A 15,663-nucleotide genomic window follows, 5' to 3' on the forward strand; every position below is an offset into this window, starting at 1 on the left:
CACTAAACACGACAAACTCTAATGTACATAACCTTAAGACACAGTTTAGGATGGCGCTTATCCCAACACTGCTTCTTTAAGACAAAGCAAACACAAACACTGTTGGAGAGCTCGTTCCCACCCTTCTCTCTCTCTCTCTCTCTCTCTCTCTCTCTCTCTCTCTCTCTCACCCTGGGACCCAAACTTGTTTCAGGAAAAGCGAGTCAACATATTTTCTCTCGCTAGAAGAAACAGGAGAGCCGTGCCAGGAGACGGCGTCTAGACTTCTCCAAACATTTCCTCCGCCATCTCCGCTTTCGAGACTCCAGCGCATTAAGTGTTTTTTGGGGGGGAATCTTGTGAACGGTGTTGTGTTCGTGCAGGCCCGTCCTCTTTTTTCCCCTCTTTTGCCTCCTCAAACAACAGAGAGAAACATCTGAACTTGTCCGACATGGACTGGGGGACAGATCTTTGGGTAAGTTCTTGACAGCTGCCACCAGGGACGCGCAACTCTGGGATAACCATTTCACTGTAGGCTGGTTTCTAAAAAACTTGTATATCCCTGAAGAATAGGCTGCCCAGCTATTGTTTTCGTCGGCCGACTTCACAATAATATGCACGGGACATTGTGTTTTTTTCACTGTTAAGTAATCTTTCCTACACAGGACAGCAGCAAGAGACTATATAGAAAGCTTGCAGTCAGGGGATTTCGCAACTCCGGCTACATACCTTATCATAAGAGGGCTCGTTTATTGCTTTGACTGGGCTCACAAAGCGTTTGGAGTGTTATCTACACAGGATAAAGGTGTGCTGCACTTCCCTGTCCAAGCTTACATGAACTTCGGCATTGTTTGGATGATACTGGTTGGCTGGGAGAGGAGGCTGTCCTCGTGCTGTCAGTAAAGTGTCAGGAGGTTTAAAGTGGTCTGTCTGTGCTCCTGCTCAAGCCCTGGCCAGTGTGTTAAACAGCCCAGGCTAAAGCCATGAATCACTGGGCAGTGTTGTGGTGACAGTCATCAGCTCAGACAGATGCTCCTCACTCACACCTCCTCCAGTCAACTCTGTGAGACAGAACCACTGAGCATTCGGTCTGAGTGAGTGGATTTAGTGGTCACTGATTATGGTCTGACTCACAGAAAGAGAAGGATTCGTGTTATGGTCGTGTTACCGCTCCAAAGGTCTACTTTTGGTTCCGTCCCAGTGGTGTTTATACCTGCAAATGCACTAAGTTTCCCCAAATCCTGCTGTATTTGGGTCAGAGACTCAGCACATGCCTCTGAGATTATTCCACAGGTTTAGACACTGAGGCTGTTGTGCTGCTTAAGCCGCTGCTTTTTCTCTCAGCATCATGCAGTTTGCTGAGAAGAGCCAGAGGAGTTGAGCCATAGTTCGTGTTGGTTCATCTTATTCAAGGGGTGGGACACCAAAATGATAATGCAGTGTATCGCGATACTTCCTCTTGTGATACATATTGAACAACTTGATATTTAAGTTTCTATGAGGCGCATTTGTCCCCTGCCTTTAGGCATTTGAACTTGCAGTCACTGTAAATATCAAAACACTGAAAAACAATTGATTCCTGCTTATTGGAAATGATTTAGCCTTTTGGGGGTATTTTTTCCTTCTTGAGTTATAGATATGGTCATTTATAATAGGTAATTATCGTACAATATATCATGTATTGCTGTTGTATTGTTGTTATTGAGGATAAAATATTGTGATTGTATCATATCTCCAGGGCTATTTGGGTGCCCTAAGTGTAACTGCTTTGTGGACTCAAGTAGACCAGCTGGTCCAGCAACCAGGGATGTGTCAGATAACATAAAGAGAGTAAGTGCATGGTATTACAGTCAGCGGTGCCTATACAACCACATACTGCCAGTCGCATAATGTTGACACAATCAACCCACACAGAAATGACAACAAACTTGTGTGCACACCAAACTGTGCCATGGAGCTGGCATTACACACATACAATAACCAACAAGACTGCTTACAACAGTCCAGCAGTCCAGAGAAAATGTAATTAAATCCAAACAGTAGCTAGCTACATTGTGTCCAAATGAAACAGTCCACTGGTTCCAGTGTTGCTCAGATCTTGTTACACTTCTTTTTACACTTATCATTACAAAAAACAGCAAGAGAAACAGAAGCAACAGGCTGCTAGCTTTGAAAACATTTGGAGCCCGAACCACTGAGACCATCGGGGGCCCATTTAAGGAGGTACTAAGGGGGTGGAATCAATGACAAAACAGGCCACGGTGCCCCCGCTGGTGTTGGCGGCGGTTAGGGCTCAGGGTGAAATTTGTCATAATTAATTTTATTATTTCCAGCAGTTATATGTAATAGTATAATAGTGCTTATTGTAGGTGTGCTTCATCTTAAATTGAAATAATGCATCATTATGAATATTGTGCTGTTCAGGTGTCCCCTCAGCACATGATGTCCGTGTACGTAGCGGCGGCAGTGCATGTCACCAGTCGCCCAGTGATTCCCACTCCTTTGTGCCACTGCTGCTTGTGTTTGATAGGAACAGAAGCAGGTTGTCTTTGTTAACATTTCAGTGTGCTTCATGCTGGCTGTCAACAAAAAAATATGTCAGTACCAGAGGTATGAATCTTTGGCCTAACAGACATTCAATGGATTATTAATGAATTAGTTTTCCTTTTTTAAAACGATTCTATTCAAATTCACAAACTGTGATGCGAGTCAGTGCTTTCACTCAGTGTTTGAAACCAAAAATTTTAGTTAAAAAAGTTTTTAAAAAGTTACACTTCTAGTATGCTGTTAGATCTCAACAGTGTTAGGTCATTTTGTTTCCTCCAAGACTTGTGAATTATTTGATTTAAAGCATTTCATATTGATTCAGGGCTTAGTTAGAGCAGATCAGTCAATATATTTCTTTTAGCAGATGATGATTAATGCAGTTGAATCGGCAGAATTTATAATAGATGCATCAAGTCAATGAATCGTTACACCCACAGTCAGTATTGATTTTAAAGTATCAAAATGACTCAAAATGTTGGATTCTTAAAACGGTGCCTGTTCTCTTGCCCCCCTCCATGAGGAGGTCAGAGGTCAGGGTCAGCTATAGACAGCAGCACTGGTAGGGTTTCATTGTCTTCAGCAAGGTGTCATCTAATTCAGTTGAAAAAAAAAAAAACAAAAAACAAAAAAAACAGATGACATACTAATGATGCACAGAAAATGATTTGCTGTATCATAATGAAATGTGCCTACACAGTATGTCTCATGATAAAGTACTGATAAAAGTTAACTGTTGATATTGTGAATTGAGACTAGATATTGTCGTGGATTTTGTATCATAATACGGTGATATGGCATTAGTGGTAGTAAAGGGATGCAGTTTTCTGAACTCATTAGGTTGTTCTAGCTGTTCTGTTATTGATCTCTACCTGTGTTGTCATCATATTCACATTACTAATGACTTTTTTAATCAAAAAACTCCTCCATGTATGTATCTTATGAAAGCACTAATAGTCATCTCTACAATATCATCACCATAATGATATCAAGGTAGTTCAAGACATGGTGGTATTTCATTTTGACCATATCTTCCAGCCTTAGCTGAAAGAAACTCAAAGATATCCAGTCCTAGTCGATGATAATTTACATCCGTCATTTTATTATGCATGAGAACATCATGTACCTGTCACTCTAGTGTCTTTTCTATTTCTTGTGCTCTCCCTTGTTAAAACACACGAGTACGTGCTGAGAGTGGGGCAGTAGGACAACGCAGAGCTGATACTCTTAAGACAATCCTGTGGGATCAGTGTGCTCCTGTCCTTTTCTGACTTTCAACACCAGGAGCTGCACTTGAATCTGACGTGCGGTTTGTGTGGATGAGGAAATACTGCTGCTGTCGCCAGCGCTTCGTCACGTCAGGAGGGAGGGACTTGACAGACTGGTTTCAGGGCTTGGAGAGGCCTTTGGGACCGTCAGTCACAGGGCGGGGGTTCACACTGAGCTAATGATTATCTCATTCCTGAACTCTGCCTCTGTTTCTATCAGTATTTCCCTCTCTCTCTCTCGTACACACACACACACAGACTAAATAAGTGGGGTGGAGGGACACAGCAGAACAGGAAAAGACGTGGTAGAAATACAGCTAGTCGTTTCTACAGAAGTTTTCATATGTCTTTTCGCCGCAGTAATCTCAAACTTTCCGTTCTGCCATCTCATTTCCTTGCTCACTCTCTTTCCTGGTTCAGTTTCCTCCTGCCAAAGAATTTTACTCTCCATCATCGTCCTCTGAGTTCTCTGCTCTGTCCCATCTCACTCCGTCCTCTTATCCAGGACATGGCTAACTGTGTTACTGTATGATCTCCATTTAGCTCTCTCTCCTCTGAGGACTGCCTATCTGTGTCTCAGGCTCCAGAGACTGATGCCTACACACACAACACACACACACACACACACACAACACACACACACACATACACACCACAGATACACATACCAGAGACCCAACAGAACCACCCTGTTACTTTATCGTTGTGTGTTTCTGTGTGTGTCAGGGGCTGTGCCTGCCTGTAATCACCATGCATTTTGCAGTACCATTGTTCAAATTGTTGTGACCATATATATAATAGAGACAGTGTCAAAGCGTAGGTAGGGAAACAGGACGCACCCGCCCAGCATGTTTGAGCATGTGTGTGTGTGTGTGTGTGTGTGTGTTAAACAAATCCGGGCGTATAAAGAATGAGAGGAATGTTGAACGTACAGTATTGCTGGTATTATGGTGTAATTCTCGACACCTTTGGAGTTAATGTGTGAGAGAGGGGGAGAGAATACACAGGAGAATGGGGGTTATGCGTTGGCTTATTCTGTTGCTTTCAATTGACATTACAGTTTCCATCTGCGTCAGAGTTGTTGCCTGTTTAAATTCCCCTGGGGATGCAAAATGGCTCCACTGGCAGCAACCCAGAGAGAGGTTATGCTCCGTGTCTGTAGCAGTCACTTGGACAATGTGTGCACAATGTTCTGGCATGCAAGCACCGTGTTCGAGGTTCGCAAACAAGCTCAACCTCAACGTTAGGCCTATGAGCTGAGATCCATAGCCTTAAAAAGTAAATAATATTTTATTTGTGTCATCAACCAACGATAACATTGGTTTTCAGCGACTGCTATACTCGTCCGGATGCCAAAGGATGCTTCCAATTTTTGTGTGAGCAGATGTGTGTGTCTGTGTGTGCGTGCGGTTCCTAATCCCGATGCTGTTCCTCTCTTAGGACCAGTATGATGTCATCGATAAGCATACCCAAACCGGACTTGACCTGGTGGAACGTTACATCAAGTTTGTGAAGGAGCGGACCGAGATAGAACAGAGCTACGCCAAGCAGCTCAGGTGGGCCTTCTTGTTTGTCTGTTTTCTCTTTAAATGTAAAAAAATGTAAAAATCAGGAGTGTTGATAGTGGGGCACTCATGGTGGAAAAGTACCAAACAATAGAAAGGTGATATATGGTAATGGGGCTACAAACTAAAAGACCTTTCTATGAATACAAATGCCTTTAATAGACCAGTAAAATGATGCTGGTCTGTTAAAGGCACTTTTATTCATAGAAAGAGGGGTTTTTTTTGTATCTATAGTATCAGTGTGTCTTGTGCATTCGTGAATGTGTGTGCATGTGTGTGAGAGAGTATGTGTCACACTGCATTTCTCACTCGGTAGGAATCTGACAAAGAAGTATGCCAAACGAGGGAGCAAGGAGGAGCAAGAGTGCAAGTGAGAGAGCAACGTCCATTGTTTTATCACTTACCTCCCCTAGTTCTCATGCCTTTATATACTGGAGAGAAGACATTAGGTTTAGTGTGTTGACTTGTTTGTCTTTTCTTCTCCCTGCAGATACAGCGATCATGCATCATTCCAGGACATTCTGAATGAGCTGAACGATTACGCTGGCCAGCGGGAGCTCATCGCTGAAAACATGATGACCGGCATCTGTGTAGAACTCACTAAATACCTGCAGGACATCAAACAAGAACGTAAAACAGTGAGAGAGGGATGAAGAACAAAAGAACGGGGAGAAAGAAAGGGAGGGGAACAAAGCAGGGGCAGTAGCCAGAGGCAGATTGTATGCTTAGGTGTGTCATCCTGAGCTGCCGCCCATTTACTCGCAACCTCTTCCTCTCCCCAGCACCTGTCGGACGCCAAGAAGGCCCAGCAGAACTTAGAGAGCAGCTTTAAACACCTAGAAAGTGTAAGTGATGCTATTTGAATTTGGTTGTTGGGCTTTCAGATGTATGGTGGATCACGCTGTTATTGTTTAATGCAAGAGCACATCGTAAAGTAATATTTGCAGCACAGCACAGGAGCATTCATTGATATTATAAAACTGAGTTTTAAAATTTATATCCATTAAATAAATGCATACAAACCGATACTTTTTCTTCTGAAATGTGAAAAAGCACACAATAGAATTAGACAACATTTAATCTAAAATAAACGCAAAAGAGATTTTAGATCACATCAGATTACTGTTAGATCACAACAACATTAGGTTAGATCTTTTTTTTTAAGAATGGTGAGTGAATCAGTTCAAAGCGTCTCATATCATTCAGGCCAAAGCCATTAATGCTATTGAGGTCCTCAAGCAGACTGATGCACTTGAATCTGCAGAATTTATAATCAATGCATTGATGCAGTGAATGAATCATTACACCTCCAATCAATGTTGTACAACTAATGCGTTATTAAAAGGTGTGTGTGTGTGTGTGTGTGTGTGCGTGCGTGTGTGTGTGCAGACTAAGAAGCGTTTTGCCAAGGAGTGGGCAGAGGCTGAGAAAGCTACACAGCAAGCAGAGAAAACAGAGAGCGACCTCAATGCCACCAAGCTCGATGTTGAGAAAGTAAGCACACACACATACACACACTCCACTCACACACACACACTAGCATCAACTACTTAGCACCCATGCATTTTGTTTCTGAGATATTCTTACCCAAAAGCACCCTTGTCCTCTCAACTCCCCCTCCCTCTGTGTTTCCCTCCTTCTATCTCCGACCCCCCCATCTATTCCTGCATTTCTCTTACCTTGACTTTTTTGTTTTGCATAATTTCATTGCTTCCTCCCTACATCGGTTCCATCTCTCTGTCTCCTTCCCTCCGTTGCTCCATTTACTCTTCCTTCCCAAGGCCAAGCAACATGCCCATGCCCGTACACACACAGCGGAGGAGTGCAGGAATGACTACGCAGCACAGCTGCAGAAATACAACAAGGAACAGAACCTCTTCTACTACACAGAGATAGTGCAGATCTTCAACGTGAGACACACAAACACACACATACAAAAATGACATACGGTAGCTGGAAACTCACAAAAGCTGATGTTGCACAATACATCTTTCTAAGTTTTACCTCTTTCACTTTCTTGGAGTTTTTTTGTATACATGGACACGTGATATGTTTATATGGGTGGTGTGTGTGTTGAGCAGAATTTGCAGGACATGGAGGAGCGGAGGATCAGGCGGCTGGCAGAGGGCTACTGCCAGTTTTCAGACACAGAGAGGAAAGTCATGCCCATCATCTCCAAGTGTCTAGAGGGAATCTCCACTGCAGGGAGCAAAACTAACGAGAAACAGGCAAGTGTGTGTGTACGTTTGTCTTGACAGTATTTGTTTGTGTGTGTGTGTGTTTGTATGTGAATAGTCAGTATCTTCCACATGATTATATCTCAGACACCGCTGGTCTGATAGTGACTGAACAGAGATCGTGCAGCTTTGCGTCTTTTCAAAAATTACCCTGACTGGCCCAAAAGAGGCACTTTAATTAAAGGTCAGAATTTCAATCTTTGAAAAGCTGTAAGTGCTCCACCGCTGGTCTAACTTTGACAGTACTTGGAGGGATGATGCATCCTGGCTTTGTGTGCTGGCATTTAAAAACATCACTGATTGGCATAATTTGGGCCCTATAATTAAAGGTCAAAATCTTAGACTTAGCAGTGATATCTCAGACCCTGCAGGCCCTACTCTGACAAAACTTTCAGGATCGGTCCATTATGGTGCTCCGGTGTTCGTAATTTATGGTCAAAACGGTCAAAAAAACAGAAAAAGATACAGCTGTGACACCACTGTATTGATTTTGATGAAATTTGCCGCGATGATGCATCTCATCACTGATTTGTCCAAGGCATACCTCGGGCATTCGTGGGCGACAACATTCTTACTTGTTTCAGTTTGATTGAACTGGTATCTGAAGGGGCGCATGTTTCTGTCAGAGGGATTTATTTGGACAATGTAGTGTTGCCACACAGGATAACCTGTGTCGCCATAGTGATGGGTAACTCTGAACCTAAGAACAAAGGACCGACATCTACTTAAAATCAAATGATTATGTCACATCCCCTCATGTTAAAGGGATGATTCACCCCCTTTGAAAATTGTGTTATCAGTTTACTTACCCCCAAGTGGTATGTAGGGCAGTGGTGATGATATCATTCTCTCATTATTCTTGCAGTGCTGGGCATTGTTACTATTAGCCTCCTGCCATTTAAATATCCCCCAGGTTCACTTCCTTTGAAGAATAGCTAGCTAAATCAGCTCAGATAAGGTTAACAGCAGTTCTGCAACTGCTGATGTCAGAAGAGGAAATTGACATATGATGATCAAGTGCAAAAGGACGACATTTTTGTTGAAATGGTCGTTCATGATTCTACTGTGGCTATGTTTCGATGTGCCACGCTGGTTCAAATAAACACGGAATAGAACAGATTCGGGAGGAGGGAGGTTGGGGGAGGGGGGTTATCTACCCAGAGGCAGGTGGCTAACAGTTATCACCGGGGCCAGCAAGAACGACAAGAGGGGGATAACATTACCGCTGCCCTACATACCGCAATGGGTGAACTATCCCTTTATTTAGAGTCTGTGTGTGCTCCTATAGGACTCTGTACTGTTCATAGAGCAGCACAAGTCTGGTTTTGAGCGACCCAGTGATGTAGAGTTTGAAGACTACACCCAGGGAATCAAACCGGCGTCCTCCGACTCCAGCCTCAACCCACCGCGAGTGCGCACCAAACTCTGGCCCTTCAGCAAGAAGAACAAGGTGAACTATCCCCACTGTTGTATTAAAGCTGTCTTTTCTTTGCGTTTGCATTAAAGTGTGGCATCTCAAGGACGAGATATTCACCGCCTCTCCCCCCTATCTGGTCCCCCCTCTTCTGTACTTGACAGCCTGAATATCCTTTCTGTCCCTATTCCTTTCTTATCTCGCTCCTGTTGGCCATTGTATAAGTATGCAAGTACACAGAGTAATGCTCCCGCTGTTTCATAATAATGCCTTAACGCATGCACACACCCACGCACACATACACAGATGCACACACATAAACACTCACACACACATTCCACTCATGTCTTACGCCCACCCCCCCACTTCCCTGAGGGGCCAATTCCAATTCCAGTCTGCTGCACAGACTTGCCCAAAACTCCCCTTGCTCTCTTTCTCTGTGTGCATGTCCACTTCATGACAAATATCTCGGTCTCTCCAGGACTCAGGCTCCTCCTCTCCTCCAGTTCTGCTCTCCTGTCTCGCCACCATTCTCATTTTCTCACTCGTTTACTCCTTTTTCTTCTGCCCCCCCGTTTCTCCTCCCTCCTCCCGTAACGAACCTTTTTTTCCTTCCTCTCCTCAGTTTGCCCGTCCCTCTTTCTCTCCCCCCTCGCCGTTCCCACCTGGCAGCCACCCCCTCCCCCTCTCCCTCCCCCTCTCCCTCTCCCTCCCCCTCTCCAAGCTGCAGCGCTCCCCCCTGTCTCTCTGTCTGAGGGAATTTAATCGCACAGTCAAACCCCGGATTGCCACCTTAAAGACATTGCACAAACTGAGCCTGGTGAGTGACACCTCCCATCTCATTTGGCTCCCCGTCAGGTGTGTCAACCCTGTCCCACCCCTGCTGTCATCTGATCCTCACCTGCACAAATCTCCTCCCCCGTAGTTTGTCTCATTGATCATATTCATATAAATATGTTGTTAAATACAGACAGCAGGGCTTGGGCCAATATCTGATTGATATCAACTTTGCAGCACCAGACTTAGACTTAGACTTAGACTTTCTTTATTGTCATTGCACAAAAAACACAGCAGTGAGATTTTGGCAACAAAATGTCGTTGCTTTGCTTCCGGATTACAACAGAGATGGAATTGTGGGGCAGTTTAAATAATTAAAATATAATCTGTATAAGTAGTGCTAAAAAACAAGAGCTAAATAATAATGAGTGCAATAGAGAATAGAGAGCAATAGATAAAACAGAATATACAGTGTAAACAACAGAATAAACAGTGTAAACAGCAGAAACGTCGTAGCAGCAGGGTGGAGAGTATTTCACAATGGAAACAACCATCAGCTATATGCTAAATTTTCTCCAGTTAATTAAAGGATGGGTTGTGTATTTTTCAACCCGGGCCATATTAAAATGTTGATACCCATTATTTATAACCACACACAGCACAACTTCATCACCAGATTTAATGACAGAATGAATGAATGAATGAAGAAACTCTGATTTTTTTTTTCTGGGTAATAATGAAAAAGAGCATCTGTTTTTCCCAAGCTGACTCAGTGAATGCCAGGCCTGAAATTTACAAGAAGGACCTTCAGATTTCAAGTGAAAGCAGCATTAGTCCATTCAGCAGCAGAATGGTGTGGATGTCTACAAGGGAATGTATTATTGTAAATAAATAAGCTTGTAAGAAAGCACCGCTTGTGACCTTTCTGTTTTTGGACGGACAGTTTCAGATAACATTTGGCTGTGCTGTTATCTTGCCGGTTTCAAAAGGGGAAAAAAAAGGGCATCTATAATGTTTTCTCTTTTCTTCTCTCTCTTTAGGCCAAAAAACAAGTTCCCTTTTCCCTGTTCATTTTGAAGGGCAGCAGGAAGTTGTGGCAGAGTGGCAAGTTTCTCACTAAAACCAGTGGTCAGGTTTTTCTGTGTGTGGTTACAAATGACGGGCATCGACTTTATAATACAGCACGGATCGAAAAATCCCAAACCTATCCTTCAGCTAAAAACTTGTTACATTCCTGTCACCGCTGCTAGTGGCGATACCTATTTAGATGCACAGTAACAGTAAAAGTGTGTGTGGGTTATTTGACTACACACACAGCAGTTTTGATTTATGTACAGTTTATGCACAGATTTAAGTTGTAGCAGAAGAATAGAGAATGAAATAAAATTAGCTTTTTTGAAATGTGGAGGGGAGCTTGTCGGATCTGGTCTATAAGGGGTGGGGGTTAATACTGAATGTCATCATTATTATTATTTTGACAGGACAGTATCAAAATATAAAATTTAGGATATTGCCCAAGCCTAGGCGGCACGTGCTTTGACAAGTGTGCACCAGTTCCTTGTAAAAGCAGTCATATATTAACGTGTGTGTGTGTTGTGTGTATGTGTCAGTGTATCTGTCTCACACTGAGTCTCCCTCTCTCTCTGTCTAGATCTTACATGCTGACAAGCACATGGTAACAGTCACTATTGTTACATAGTGTAGACGGAAAAGGTGCTCAGATAATCTGGTATTATGTTCTTCTCAAAGGGGAATACGACTCAGTTCCACTCAAAAACATCCACTGTGGTGTTGTTCTTCTCACAATATGATCATTATTTGAGCCGCTCATCTGACAGACTGGACAGTATTTCCCCATTTACAGAAAACCATCCTGTGTGCTGTCAGACGAACAGTGGTGTAGCATCACAGGGTGTGTCTTCTCTCTTGTTTCTGGCAATGGGAACATATCTACCAGTCCACAATGACTAATAATCTTATGGCTGAAATTCAGTGGTATTCCCCTCTGGGAAACTTGTGATTACAAAATTTCTCAAAAGTGAAGGGGGGTGTTTCAGGGTTTTTGGCCAGTCATACTTCTCCCTCTTGTTTTCTTGCCTGTTTCTCTATTCCTCGTTTCACTACCGGTATCATCCTGTCTACTTCTTCACACACAGGATTGGCTTCCTCGACACAGTCATTATGCGACTCTCTCTTGTCCGATTTATTTTTGACTAAAGAGCTCCATTTCCAGTATTAACCAGCCAAATCTGTGTCTGGGAATCCATGTCAGTGTACAAGGCTAAACTATGGTGTCAGAGATAGGAAGGAGTGACATCTGGTGGTGAGCTGTGATAGCTTGGTGTGGTAGCTGTGAGTGTGCACATGGTGCTCAAAAACACTCTTTTCCTTCCTTTTGTAGCCCCCTGCAGCAGAAGACTTCTCCCACCTTCCTCCCGAGCAGAGGAAGAAGAGACTTCAGGCGAAGATTGATGACATCACCAAGGACCTGCAGAAGGAGCAGGATCAAAGGTGACAGCGTCAGCGGCAGCACAGTGGCCGTCCCTTAGGCCTGAAACACACAAATCCTCAGGCAATTAGCACCAGCGTCGCTGCCCCTGCTAGATTTTCAGCATTAGCAAAAAAAAAAAAAAAAAAAAAACATCTGAGAATAATTTTAGTACACAGTTTTCATTGTAATCATCTAAATCTGTTTGCGAGAGCATGATTGGGTTTAAATGTGGTTTCAGACCTGATTTGACCTGATTAGCCCTAATTAGTACAAAAAGGACAAATTTAGCTGATCGGGGTTTAAATCCCCAGTCACATTTATTCTTCGTCTTTCTCATGGTGCAGTTTTCCCATAAGGTTAGCTGGCCACAGAGCTTACATAATATGACATTTTTCCTTGGGGCACGTCTCCTCAACATTTTAAAAAACTTCTGTCCATCCTGACTGTCCTTGTCAATGGCGCTGTGAAGGAGAGGAGCGTGTTTAATGAGTGCGCACGCTGCCAAAACAATAACACTTAAGAGCAAATGAGGATTTATCGCCTCTCTCTCTCTCTCTCTCCTGCCCTTCCCCTTCTTCTCATGTCAGCGAGGCCCTGGAGAAGATGAAGGGTGTGTATGAACAGAATCCACAGATGGGAGATCCCAACAGTCTGGAGCCGCAGATCACACAGACAGCCCAGAACATAGGGCGCCTGAAGGGGGAGCTGACCAAATATGAGGTTACACACACATGAATATATATTTATATATGTATACGTCTGCTCTTATTAATGCATATGAGCATTTATCCAAAGTGTCTTACATCTGTTGTTTGTTCCTAACAGTCGTGGTTGGCGGAGGCCGTGGGAGGAGAAGAGTCTTCCAACACCATCAACAACAACACCCAGCATGGGTAAGGCTGCATGAGCGTGTGCATGTCTGTTTGAATCTGAATGTGTGTGTGTGTGTGTGTGTGTGTTACACGTGTGGCTCATGTGTCCATGTCGGGTGTGTGTGTGTCTCTGCAGTGTTGTGGCAGCCGACCCGTCTCAGAACATCTACACCGAGTTTGATGATGAGTTTGATGACATAGAATCGCCTATCTGCCAGTGCACAGCTCTGTACACCTTTGAAGGTACGACTTAAATGTTCACGCTGAAGTTCTTTGCAAATGGGTCTCATTCCCTCCCTAATGCTCACAGTCTTTTATGTGTCTCTCCGCCATGTGTTTGTGTGTGTGTGTGTGCGCGCTTGCAGGCAACAGTGAAGGCACCATCTCAATTACAGAAGGAGAGCTGTTGAGTGTAATGGAGGAGGATAAAGGAGACGGCTGGATGAGAGTCCTTAGAGCCAACGGGGAAGAGGGTTATATACCTGCGTCCTATGTCAAACTCAGCCCATAACACACACACACACACACACGCACACACATACACACACACAGCTTGTAATGAAAGGCGAGTTAAGAGTGAAAGGTGAATACAAAGTCAGCCAGGGATATTCAAGCTGTTCTTCCACTCCAGTTCGTTTATCTCATCCAGTGACACATATGGCATTATGAAAGTGATTGATTTTAAAGCTTATTATCAAGGCTAATTGCGTTATCATACACTCCTCCATCTCTGCTCGGCTCCCTTTGTCTGACAGCATAGTAGTTACTGTGCTGTTATTCAAGAGGGCTTGCAATAGAGGCCGTCTTTGGGCAGATCTGGACAGATTTTAAAGGAATATTCCAATGTTTTGAGCAAAATACCCTTTTCCAACTTACCCAGACTGAGACAAAACATTTGTACCATTTTCACCTCTGTATGTACTGTGGTTGGTTCCTATATGGGTAACATTTCATATCAGCTTAGCATAAAGACCGTAAGTCTGTGGGAGTCATTAGCCTAGCTCCATCAAAGTGAAAAAATAAGCCTTACATCAACCCAAAAACGGTGGAGTTTTGAAGGTATACTTGAGGTTATTGTCAAAATGTCACATGAATTGTTGTGCCACATATGCAGCATCATTGTTACTTTACACTACATTCCTCAGCTTCCTATATCCACTGCCAGTCTTAGCATCTGCTTCTGTATTTCAACACCAGCCTTCTGCCCGAATGCCCTCTGTTCAGTCACCTTACTTTATCGGATAATGTGATTTTTTTTTAAAAAATTCATAATTATGTGAAGTTTTATTACTTTAAACTGGATAAAAACCACTACTTTAGAGAATGTGCAAAATGTAATATCTCTCTTTGGATTTTCCTATCATCTCGATGTACTATGATAGTAACAGTAGTGATAAGCTACTCTGCTATAGGATGTATTTACCAAGAATTTGCCTTGCAATGTTTTCATGGAGTAATTTCAGTACAGAAGGTAAAGCCAAAGGAGGAGCACAATGGCAAAGTAATGATCAAAGTTACATGTTAATAAAAATATGCTGAATTTATATTCATTCCTGGCACACAAGTACTTTGTGAACTGCCTGTGCCTGAGGGTGAAGCCTCTTCTGTGCAGCTTCAGATACTCACGGAGCACTGACTGGATAAAATACCGGTTCTAGATGCAACTCACAAGTGGATACTGGCCAATTTTTCTTTAGTCCTGCTCTCACTTTTAAATTCCAGCTCAGCACAAAAGTGGCTGGGCTGCATGTTGGAGTGGTCATTCTCTTGAGTGATCGATTGGTTCTTTTCAGAAAGATTATTTTTAGGTCTCTTTCATTTTTCTGTTTGTATGGTTTGCCCCGTTGGTTTTCGTGTTCTAAGCCTCGAGAGTCCTGAATCTCCCTCTTGCTCTTCTCAAGTCCTCTGAAACTATGGCTGCATAATTTGAGCTGTTCTGCCTCATCTCACAAGAAATCATGAAAAGGCGTAAGAAGAGTTTTCAGAAAGATCAAAGTAGAGACTGAGGCATCAAGGGAACACTTTTAAGATAACTCACTGTGATCTTTTAAGAGTGGAGGAAGAGTTTTAAAAAAATGTTAAAGCACCTTTGAAAACTCATAGGAGTGTTTACAAATCTCATTCTCACCAAGAGCCATCATAAGTTTACCTGTGTCTTTCTCTACCACTGCTCTTTTCTCAACTAGTGGACATTTTCCTATCATTTAAGGAGTATTATTCTATGATGCATTTTTGTAAAGAAAATGTATTTACATGTATTGATTAAATCTTAAACTTAAAACAAAACCTATGTGTAACATCTGTTGTCTGTGTTTTCTATTTGCTGACAATGATTCTGCCCACAGATTAAAACAAATGTTTTTATTGCATAAGAAACAACAAAAGAAAAAGCAAATACAGTTTCCAGTGTTGTGGTCCCTCGCAACTGAGGTTTCACAGACAAACAATAATAAGGCTCAACAGAGAGCTAAGCTCAACTTTTAATATGTTTATGTGGGTCACTGTGGAACTTGAGG

General features: G+C 42.9%; 1 protein-coding gene across 2 annotated transcripts; it reads left to right on the plus strand.

The window, feature by feature from the left end:
• The first annotated feature begins 177 nt into the window (after positions 1 to 177).
• trip10b (thyroid hormone receptor interactor 10b) lies at positions 178 to 15,427 on the plus strand. Of its 2 annotated transcripts, XM_030045890.1 has the most exons (15): positions 178 to 454; positions 5,232 to 5,347; positions 5,673 to 5,726; positions 5,847 to 5,994; positions 6,139 to 6,201; positions 6,746 to 6,850; positions 7,138 to 7,266; positions 7,438 to 7,584; positions 8,882 to 9,043; positions 11,436 to 11,459; positions 12,186 to 12,295; positions 12,863 to 12,995; positions 13,101 to 13,168; positions 13,284 to 13,390; positions 13,513 to 15,427. In XM_030045890.1, exons 1-15 carry the CDS (start codon positions 431 to 433, stop codon positions 13,656 to 13,658), a joined length of 1,536 nt encoding a protein of 511 aa, XP_029901750.1. In that variant the 5' UTR covers positions 178 to 430; the 3' UTR covers positions 13,659 to 15,427. The 2 variants fall into 2 exon arrangements, with proteins under 2 accessions (XP_029901750.1, XP_029901825.1); XM_030045965.1 differs by lacking the exon at positions 11,436 to 11,459.
• Positions 15,428 to 15,663: the final 236 nt, after the last annotated feature.

The sequence above is a fragment of the Myripristis murdjan genome, chromosome 1 (assembly GCF_902150065.1).
Source record: "Myripristis murdjan chromosome 1, fMyrMur1.1, whole genome shotgun sequence".
Classification (NCBI taxonomy): Eukaryota; Metazoa; Chordata; class Actinopteri; order Holocentriformes; family Holocentridae; genus Myripristis; species Myripristis murdjan.

Excerpts from the sequence above, each read along its gene's own strand:
- trip10b (XM_030045890.1), top strand. The coding sequence starts at position 431 with ATGGACTGGGGGACAGATCTTTGG. Across the intron at positions 7,267-7,437 it reads AGATAGTGCAGATCTTCAAC|AATTTGCAGGACATGGAGGA; the intron begins GTGAGACACACA and ends TGTGTTGAGCAG. Across the intron at positions 7,585-8,881 it reads GCAAAACTAACGAGAAACAG|GACTCTGTACTGTTCATAGA; the intron begins GCAAGTGTGTGT and ends GTGCTCCTATAG.